Below are 11,372 nucleotides of genomic sequence, written 5' to 3' on the forward strand. Positions count from 1 at the left end.
TTCCTGCACAAACCCAAGTTTGGGAAAGTTTTAATGGACTTCATGTTGTTAATAGCAATATCAATGCAATATATTTTCTCTTTGTGTTTTTATATCAATATGGTACAAGATTATCCTTTTTGAATAAATGGCAAAAATAAAAAAGCAATCTAAAGGTAATCTAGTCTGATTATATTAACTAAAATGTGTAATGTAATGGATTACGCTACTATTATTTTTGTCATGTAATCTACAATTTGTAAATAGGCCTAATCTACCCAGTTTTTTTTATGTCAAAATCTGGCAAAACTGAGTCAAGAGGCTATTTGTTGCACAACTCTGATGTGTATTTAAATATGTCATTAACTGTGCTGTGTAGATTACTTACAAATTATAGTCCATAACTAATTACAAATTATTTGATGAAAATTGTTGCCATAAATGTTATCTAGAAAACTCATTTAACTAATGCATTCTGACTACATTTGAATTACTTTTAGATTACTTATCACCATTACCCAACATCAGAGACGTGCAAATGTGTTGTTCAATTATTGAAATATTAACTTTAAATACTTTTAGGCCAAATGGGTTTGACTGAAGAAAAAAAAAGTTTGTGAATCCCTGCATCACATGAACAGTCAAGCACACGTTCATACTCACTGTATTCAAAATGACACACAGCAGAAGTCTCTAGAAAGTTAAACAAATTAAAAGAGAAAAAAAAAATGGGAGAATCAATAATAGGAATAATTTAGTGCCATTGTTTGAATAGCTTGTAATCATATAATTCATAAAAAGCATCTTTAATCTGATCATAGGTATTTTAAAAGATGAGTCTGGTCACATGTACCAAATATTTAGACTCAAATTACATAATCCAGATTACATGCAATCTGTTACCAGTGTAGCCAAGTCTGCAGTTTTCCCGTGGAATTTGTTTGCAGTTGTCACTCCTTTAAATAAGTGAATAGTGTTTGTACAGGACAGGATTGAGCACTAAAAGGTGAACTGACAACTGAATTTAGCCGTGTCCATGTCTAGTTGTTATGTCTCTAATAGGAGTCCAATCTGTGCTTTTCTACATCAAACCGGAAGAAAGAAAGACATCTGAGGACATGAGAGGGAGTGAATCTCAACTCTTACCACCCAACTTGTCTGTCCTCTCAGAGCTTTTTGTTTCAGGAGTAAATGTCCCCGTTAGCACCATCTGCGAGATTAAAACACCTCAGAGATAAAAGATAAAGATAAAAGAGCAAGACAAACCGAGAGACAGAGATGCTCAGAACAGAGAGGTGTGATGAAAGGAGGAAGAGAAAACGGGAGAAAAGACAGCGAGAGACGGCAGCTCAGTGTAACTGGAGTTTAGTTCATTTCAGACAAACACTGAAGAGTTGCACAGCTTTAGTTGATCCAGACTCACCTGTGCTCTTATTTTCAGACATTACTGTGTTTGCTAAATAAAACGTTAATGTAGATATTGACTTAACAATATTTGCTGGGATGATCCAGGCTGTTGCTACTGTAAGGTGATGTGGGTATTTGCTAGGACATTGCAATGTTAACCACATTATGTACTTGGAAGTTGCTAGGAAATTACTGTATGGTTAAAGGAAAATTCTAGGTAGTTGTTAGGGTGTTGCTATGAGGTCACTAGGGTGTCCTGGGTAGTTGGTAGAGTGTTGCTGTTTGGTTACTAGGGCGTTGCTGAGGTTTTCCAAGTAATTGCCATGTTAAAAGTCTCTATTCTACACTCCATTCTAGGGTCTACATGAACAAGTGTCAGTGTAAATCAGTGTCCCACACACACAGATCTCCTAACACAGCTTTGGGAATGTCACCCGAGTGTCTGAGGTGTTTTCACAGGTGTCTCCTTCACCCTGATCTATCAGAGCTGCTCTGCAGATCAGTCTGTCTCATCATCCTGGGATAAAGGGAAAGATAAAGAGATCTCCAGCCCAACCTGAGGTGGTCACTGATTGGACGCAGGACGTTTCCATTCGTCCGTCTGTCTCTTCTCCCACCTGCTTTGCTTATTAAGTTAACCTTTCTTTATTACATTGTGTTTATTTTGATCCGTGTGCTCTGCCAGTCTCCACGGCAGGTGAATGTTGAGCTAGCTTACTTGTGTTTTTATGGATATTTGTGCTGTACTTACATGTGTCTTTGAGAAGCTGAACGGACTGAGAGATTTGACTTAACTCCAGATGTGCTGCGTTTGCAGGAGACCACACAAAGATTTACATTTCAAATAAACAATGTACTTTTGACCATCCTATTCATCAAATGATCCTTACATAATAAACAAGTCATTGTTTTCACCAAAATATAAAACATTTGAACATTTAATATAAGTAAAGAAAAATTAGCAAAATCATAACTGTATATGTGTATGATTTCACCTTCATATAGTCTACATCTTATACATCATATAGTCTATAATCTACATCTTTTAGCTGAATAAGGAAAAAAAACGTAGGATGTACACACATTAAGTACTGTATGTGAAATGAGAAAGGTTACCGTTTATTAATCTGAGAGTGGTATATGAACCACCTGATGAAATATTTTGATGAAATAATGTTCATTATACACATTTTAAGATTCAATCTTTCAGTTCAGTCATAAGAGTCATATTTCATAAGTAGCACCCCACTTCACAGCCATGATCATCAATTTTTAACCAGCAACCTAAATATAAAAATTCAAAGCATCAAAAGATACAGCTAAAGAAAAAAAAAGAGAACGATAGAGTGTATAACATTTTCACACATCTCAAGCAAACTTTACTGAGCACATGCTGAATAATTGTTAGCTCCAGCTTGACTATGATAGAAAAAAAATGCCGTCATTGACTGACGTATGATTCATATATCGTGGCATTTACATGCTGTAGTCCAAGGTATACGGTGCAATCATTAATGAGTCCAAGCACATGCATGCTACATTTCCACCAATGGTGAGGCCGTGGAATCTGTCATGAGAGAGTACATCCCTGCTGATAAACAGGCATGTTATGAAGCATGGCAGCTGGTTTGAGCCGGTTTAAGCTGGTCCTGAGCAGGAGCTAGATGCTTAGGACCGGTTTAAGACCAGCACATGACCAGCTTTATTCAGCTGCCATGCATCAAAATACGCCTAACCAGTATGCTGTTGTTTCAACAGGATCAGACCCCCTTTAAACCGTAAACAACAGCCTATTCATTTCTGCCAAGCATTTGTCTGAGAAGATTGTCTGCATCAGTTCTCATCTTGACAATTCACTGATCTGAGATCATCATCACGAAGCTGTCACTGACCTCGGTTCAGGTTAACTCAGTAAAGAGGCATGAAAGTTGAAGAGGAGTGGGTTATGATAAGACAAGCCAGAAGATGGAGAATGACCTGCGATATAAGCGTGAGCTGCAGTGGTCTCATATTTTCATCAGGATTAATTTCACATCAGATTGGCACTGCTTACTGCTCTCTTTGGAAGCATTGGTCTGTATTAAAAGCACTGGCATTCATTTTAAATTTCAAAACTTTGAGTTTGGAGCAGAACGCTCATATTAGATCTCACAGAACTCTTCAAAATTAAAAGTCACGCTTCTTTATTTCTGCAATCAGGCACCTAAATTACTGCTCCACATGTGATTACAATTGCACTGGGGAGTGAATAAGGCAGATACTCGCTATTAGATTGGAACATTATCAGAAACTGCAACATTATATACTGATTAAATCAGTTTTCTAATCTGGTGTAAGTTGCATTAGAGATATTTGAGCATCATGAAACAGCTTTTACATAACTTAAAAATTTAATCAAAGTTTCCAATACCTCCTATATTAAATTATACTATGATGATGATACTATGAAATAAATAAATCACATTTAATAATTTATTTAATAAGAAGTAAATGCATATAATAAAAAATTAACATAACAAAATTTAACAGACAAAATATTAGTTTTTATAATAATTATTTAATATTTTGGCTATACTGTGCATGCAGCTGGGAGTTTAGACTGGCTAAAGCAAAGCAGACATGATCTGTTATCTATCAACTTATTCACATTCTTGTTGGTCAGATTAATTTGCCTATTTCTATGCTAAAAGTTAAGTTGCGCGTATAAATATTTGGACGCTTAAGTCACACTTAAAAACAAAACATCAAAGCGAACCAAGAATTTACCAAGAATTGAAGTGGCATCTACAAATGAAGGATTCAGGAGAATTCAATCCACAGCTGCATCAAACTTATATTGAATATATTTCAGCACAGATTAGATTGGATTTTTCTGACTCCATAATATTTCATTTGTAAATATCATGCCTGGAGCAGCCCAAGCTGTCCATATCAATTTATTTTTCCATTTATGTTCTTTCTTATCATGTCCTCTAATTGCATATATTTGCGCTCGAGAACAATACAACAGCAGCTTTCAAAGGACAAATGTCTTGAGCTCAACCCTCAAAGCGGCGATATAAAAGCAGTCCTAATCTAATTTCACCGCTTAGACTGAGGTGAAATCATACGATATTGGTAGGAAGATGCTGTAGGAAGATCTGATGTCAGTAGAAGAACAAATGGCAGTCTGGGAGTCATATAATTAACTGTATTAAATCTCCTTCCTCTCTGTCCAAATGCAGGTAAACTATATTACCCTAACTGTATCATGTAAATTATTTACCATAGTGACACTAAATCCAATGACACGCAGACAACTTATAGTCACGACTCCCAAAGCTCAAGTCTTTTGACAAAGTTTTAGCATTGAACTCAATGGTTGTGACAGTGATATAACCTCGCTTCGGCCTGCTCTTATGTCTGCAGCTGGGGAAATGTTGCTGCTAACTGCAGTGTAAGTGAATTAGACTGGTGGAGAAGCACAGAGATCAACATTAATTCTGTGGAGGAAACCACCACCTGTCTCAACATACACTCAATACACTGCCAAACTCAATATATGTCTGGAGATAGTATTATGCTCTTCATAAAGGTCACTGTTAAACATGATTTACAGCAGCAGAAACACATGCGATCCCTACAGAGTTCCCCATTAACCCTTTACCTGCCACCTCCTTCTCTCTTTATCCAGTATTTCAGAAAATAACTCATCTATTACACGTTTATGCCATTGAACGCTTAGGAATTTATTATACTGAATATATCTGCCATGGAAACAAGAAGAAGAGAATCTGACAAGAATACTAATAGATTCAGTATGGGGTTTGGCCCAGTAGGGGAGGCTATCATCAAAGGGGGTTGAAGGGTATTTGTTTGGACAGTACTAGTCGTTTTTTAATGCTGATCGATATTTATCTACAGGGGCTTCGGACTGAGGGCAAAACCAGCACTGATTACCAAGCCCCAAAGGAAGAGAGGACCCTTGAAAAGTCTGGAATATATATTTTTAAGGGGGGGGGGGGGTGCATCCTTTTCTTCAACCACTGATCTGAATACTGAGAGGATGAATTCATCTAAATTTCCATATTGCATTAATATGCATTTGATATCATTCAGTGTGACATCGGTTTAGAGATTTGTAGCCTATAATATACCCCGTGATATGATGATCTCTGAACAGAACGCGGCCTGTCAGAGGCGTCTAGGAAACACTGATGAATCAGACAGAAGCTGGAGATTTGCAGGAACACATGTGGATTCTAGTTCATCAATATCTGTAATTATCCTGCTGTGTACTCGTCGAGTTCAGAGCTGCCTCAGGCATGAATGAACTCCACTTCAGTTGATCTCTGCTGTGTGTGTGTGTGTGTGTGTGTTTTATGGATCTTCGGGAGTTTCTCAGCAGCAAACACCCCAACCGTCTTAAACACTGAGTACTTGTTGAGAGACAAATTGAATTTTTTATTTTCTATTAATGCTATACAACAGGAGTTCCACCTGTAAATGTGAATGAGATATGTATGTTATATGTATGTCAGTTATGTATGTTAGTAGCAAAGATATCACTGTCATTTGTCACAAACAAAAGACAAACTATTTTATTCAGCTGTGGTGGCACACTCCACAAACGCCAGCATTGTTGTTTCATTAAAACTTAAAAATCGTACATACCACAAATTACTCATCTGACCTTTTTTTTTGCATACAATGTTGAAAGGAAGTATGCATATTCTTTGCGAAACGTTGACCTCCGAAAAGGCCAACAATCTCAGTCGTACAAAATGATTTACAAGATGGAGAGATATTTCTTGCAAAATGTCTCATTTCAGTGATATCTGTCAGGCAGTATGACGATTTTGTACTAGGTACCTAAAAAAAAAGGTCCCCAGTGATGCCTGATGAAAGATGCCATCTGTTTCTGTGCGATTAACATCTAGAACGGTGTGTTCTGTGTACCTCAACTCTGCACGCACCTCAAAGCTCTTGTTTTATCTGTCTGCTGTTTAATTTATGGAAAAATCAACCAGCTGTAGGTGAGATATGAGTACAGGAACTCTGCTTCCCGCTGAGAAGTGAATTATGTAATAAGGTGGCACTGTCACACCGCCTCAGATGTCATGTGTGAGCCGTACGCCTCATTTTTGTCTCGCACCTTCTTCTAAAAGTTACTTTAAGCTTGTTAAAGGCACATCTACCTCCAGGTCATGTCAGGAATCAAAACTTTCTCAGGTCTCCGTGTGGATTGCACCACTCATTTTAATGGCTAAAGCTGCTATGGTTCACATCGAGGTGCTTGTTGTTGGCACTCTGAAAGATGGATAAAGGGGTGAATTTCACAAAACCTGTCAAGAACAGGTCAAATATGAGAAATAAGAAATTCCATTTGGCTATTTTTAAGATTTCCTGCATTTTGACATTATTCTTCATAATGTCAATCATGCAAATCGTTGAAAGTAATGGAAAGTTTGCCGCTGATGTTGCTAAAGTAAAAGTCTGAACACATTACAGTAATGAACATGTGGAATGGAAAAGTTATTAAGTGCCGTAACATAATGCACAATACCAAAAACCAAATGGTTGCCAAAATAATACCAAATTATGCATATTTGAATGAAAGTGGAATTTTGTGTTTACACTTGGTGGTCACAACAAATTAAGATTTTCAATAATTTACAAATGTCCTAAGGAATTTCACAGAATAATAGTGTTTACTCTATTTGTTTATCATGAAGTGCATAATAAGCCTCTGTAAAAATGGGTGTGGCCATTTGTAATTTGAAGGGCCTTATGGGCTACTTTTAGCAATACAAAATCTCCTTTTGCTTTCTTGATATTGCAAATTGGTGTGTCTTATCATATTATATAAATTTAGCATCTTAGTTATTAACACACCGGTTTGTAGTGGAAACAGTTTACCGTTTAATGCAAGTTGTAATTCAAGGGATAACGTTTGTAATAAATACTAATACTTACTTCAGAGATTGTACAAATCATTTTCATATTTAAAATGTAGATAGGCCTACTGCTGTCAAGAAGGATTTCAACTGCACCATAAAAGTATCCATACGCTTCATACTCACCATTAAAAGTCCTCTAATAAGCTTATATTAGGAAACAGACAAAAGTTTTAACATAAAATCTTTCCGTTACGCTCTATCAGTTCAAACTGTTTCACCCGCGAACTTTGTTGTTTACGTTCTGCGCTGAGCCATATAAGGTAAAAAAAGGGAGGAGTTTAAAAAATGCGCATCAACTTTATTGGCTCTATTGCATGTGGAAATTAAATATTCAAAAACTATCATTAGAACTCGCCTTCCTTCAAACTCTATATGATTGGCATATGGAAAAAGTTCGGGTTAAAAAGCTATTACCCTGTGGGGTGATCGGTTTGTGACTGGAGCACGCGCACGGCTTGACTGCAGGATTGCGATTTAACTGAGGGGTCTCTCTCTCTGTCCTCTCTTCTCTCTCTCTCTCTTCTCTCTCTCTCTCTCTCCAGGTTTAACAGGGAGGTTTAGCTCGATCTCGGAGTGAATCGGGCAGCAGATGCCATCACCTGTCGCGAGGCTGCCACACTGCGAGAGCGCGCACGCAAAGGCTGTATCTCCTCAAGCTATAATTCAGATAGCTATGCTGACAGATTTAACCTGCACTATGTTTTCCTGTTTTTATTACATTTTTCTTCTCTTCTCATCACCTTCGAGGGGTGTTTCACACTTTCCTGCGTTTCACTGATACATTCTCTGGTAAGCACAGTTTACTGTTTCAGATTTAGATTTTTATTTATTTTATTTTAGTCAACATTTCATCCAGGGAATCTTGTTGTAGCCTAATATTTGTAAGAATATTTTTTAATTGCTTTAGGACTGTTTTCGTTGATACACTGATCGTATGGTACGTTGCGCAAAATAAGATGTAAAAAAATTCTTTAGAATTCCCCAATAATGCATGTGATTTGTTAAGTTATTAAGTTTCAATGTCATCCCAGATGAATAGCATAATATGCATTTTAGTGTTTTTTTACGCAGTTTAACAAAGTGTCAATTTCTAAACAAACATAATAAATAATGTCTCTAAATAATGTAATCAATCAAGAAAGACCGGGGCACATCGTTCTTATCACTGTCTTTGACGACTTCAAGCTGATTTCATCAAGATGAGAGCAGATAGTTTGAAAGAAAATGCTTGTTTTTTAGTAAATAAGTCGAGATTCAGCTCCAGTGCGTTATTTCTGCGGGTACATGCTGTGAATTCCATGAAAGCAGCAGTGAAGTCCGTAAATATAAAACATTGTTATGGCCAAAATATAATGTAAATAAAAAAACAGTATAAATGTATACATATGTGACAAGTTGCCCCAACTTTGTCTCTTTTCTTGAGAACACAGTTCAAACTTATGGTTAGCACATAGATTAAATATTTAATTGCATATCATTGTAATTTTCAGTGGTTTGAAAACTATTATATGGTTTGGAGGTGAGAATTTACATAACCTATATTTACATTCACATAAAATTTAGTTTAAGGTTAACTGAAATCAAATGAGTTCTCTCTTAGATTATGATCTGACAGTCTGTTTTGGCTCAGCTGTGCTCAGATTGATAGAAAAATGCATTGTGAAGATTGATCACTGGACTAATGTATACATATATATATATATATATATATATAATATATATATATATATATATATATATATATATAAAACAAAACAAAAAAGGCATTTTCTTACTTCATTTGTCGCCATAGTTAACTGTGTGTTGCCTCTTTAGTTCAAAAGCTTGAAAAAATTTTTTTGTTCAGTAGATGTCAAGTAAGCTATAGTGTTTTTTAAACCATGCTTTTTAGTTTTTAATGCATGAACGTGCTGTGCCACTATGCAACACTGAGGAGAGACATACAACAGGAGACAGAAAGCGACAGAGAGATATGCATGTGTGCGTTGTGTCAGTTCAGTCTCCTTGTGTGGGTTTTGGCACTGATCTTTATAGCTGAGGTGTGATCATCTGCACTGATTCGGGCTCTCTGATCTCTTACTGTAAAACAAGCCATCTCAAGCACATTAAATGAACACAAGCCATATTCTCTCCCTCTGAAAAACACATACCTGCATAAAGAGAAATATGTACCTTTCCACTGAGCTGTTTTGGATTAATTGCTGCTTTATATTCTCTCGGTCACTCATCTTACCTCTACACTAATTTCTGACCGTTTTTATCTTTCTGTCCATTCCAGTTCCAGAATGGAGTCAATAAACCAATCTGGGTTGGTGGGGACAATCCCAGGGGATTATAACTCCACCTTTGGAATGGGATTTTCAGGAAGTCCAGTTGGGAATTACACTGGCAATGTTTCCGATCAAAGCATGCCTTTTCAAGGGAGCAGCACGATGGTAACTGCAGTCATATCATTCACCGTGTTCATCGTTGGACTCACTGGCAACACTCTGGCTATCTACGTAGTTTTGCGTTATGCTAAAATGAAAACAGTTACAAACATCTACATTTTAAACTTGGCCGTGGCCGATGAGCTGTATATTATGGGCCTTCCGTTCCTTACGACGCAAAACGTACTGTCCTACTGGCCGTTTGGCTCATTCCTGTGTCGCGTTGTTATGACAGCTGACTCATTAAATCAATTCACAAGCATCTTCTGTTTGACAGTGATGAGTATTGATCGCTATTTAGCAGTGGTGCATCCTATCCGCTCCACTAAGTGGCGCCGACCACGAGTAGCTAAAGCAGTTAGCGCAGCGGTGTGGGCGTTTTCCTTCATCGTTGTTCTCCCCGTGGTGATATTCTCTGACGTTCAGGACACGTTTAACTCATGCAACATGAGTTGGCCGGAGCCACGAGACATTTGGTCAACGGCATTCATACTTTACACTGCTACGCTCGGATTCTTTGGCCCCCTGCTGGTCATCTGTATGTGTTACCTGCTCATCGTTGTCAAGGTGAAGTCGTCCGGTGCGCGGGCGGGATTTACGAAACGCAGACGCTCAGAGCGAAAGGTGACCCGCATGGTGGTGGTGATCGTGGTGGTGTTCGTCCTCTGCTGGCTGCCGTTCTACATCATCAACATCGTAAACCTAGTCTTCATACTCCCGGAGAACAGCGTGATGGCCGGGGTGTATTTTTTTGCCGTTATCCTATCGTATGCAAACAGCTGTGCCAATCCGCTACTCTATGGGTTCTTGTCCGACAACTTCAAGCAGAGTTTCCGTAAGGTGCTGTGCGTGCGCAAGACAAATGGCGTGGAGGATGGCGATCCCAGTGTGCCGCGGACGGAGAAAACGACGACCCAAGAAACCTTCCTGGCACCTCGGAACAATGACTTTAATGGACATGCACAGGGCAGCCAGGTACAGTCACTCTGAAAGCACATTTCACATATTTGACATGTGTTGAATGTTTATTTTTGGGCTGTTAATAGATAAAAAGATACAAATTTTAATTGTGATCAATTGCGTCCAATTATGTGCGATTAACCACACACTTAACGTGAAATTAAACATACCATTTATGCATTGTCAGCTTGCTTGAACTACACTTGAAACTTGATAAGCTTTAAATGGTACTTCTAAATGCGATGTATGCACAGAACTTTACGTTTCTTTTAAAATAGAAATTTTACTAATACATTAATACATTTTAAATACATTATTTTTATTTGATGTTGCAAGTCCTAGTTTATATCACTAAAGCGTCATATTTTTAGTCTTGGGGATGTTTACGCGACAACGTTTTCAATTAAATACCGAAAACTTTTTATGCGTTTTTGTAGTTAATTTACACAACAACAGCATTGTGTGTTTCTGTAAACTTTTGAATATGGGTTTCAAAGTGTGCGTGCATATTACGTGTTCAGTGTTTTTAAAACCAAAACAGCAAAACAGAATTTGTATTCACCAGTCTGAAGAAGAATGCTTCCATAAACGCATAGTGTTTATTACAAAGTGACATGACAACTACTTCCCTGGCATGCATAATGCAGCATATATAGTC

At 37.5% G+C, this 11,372-nt stretch overlaps 1 protein-coding gene across 1 annotated transcript; it reads left to right on the forward strand.

Moving 5' to 3' along the window:
• Nucleotides 1–7,945: 7,945 nt before the first annotated feature.
• Nucleotides 7,946–11,312, forward strand: LOC113097607 (somatostatin receptor type 5-like). Its single transcript, XM_026262870.1, has 2 exons — nt 7,946–8,114; nt 9,604–11,312. Exon 2 carries the CDS (start codon nt 9,611–9,613, stop codon nt 10,742–10,744), a length of 1,134 nt encoding a protein of 377 aa, XP_026118655.1. The 5' UTR covers nt 7,946–8,114; nt 9,604–9,610; the 3' UTR covers nt 10,745–11,312.
• Nucleotides 11,313–11,372: the final 60 nt, after the last annotated feature.

This window comes from Carassius auratus, unplaced genomic scaffold (genome assembly GCF_003368295.1).
Source record: "Carassius auratus strain Wakin unplaced genomic scaffold, ASM336829v1 scaf_tig00216332, whole genome shotgun sequence".
NCBI classification, from domain to species: domain Eukaryota; kingdom Metazoa; phylum Chordata; class Actinopteri; order Cypriniformes; family Cyprinidae; genus Carassius; species Carassius auratus.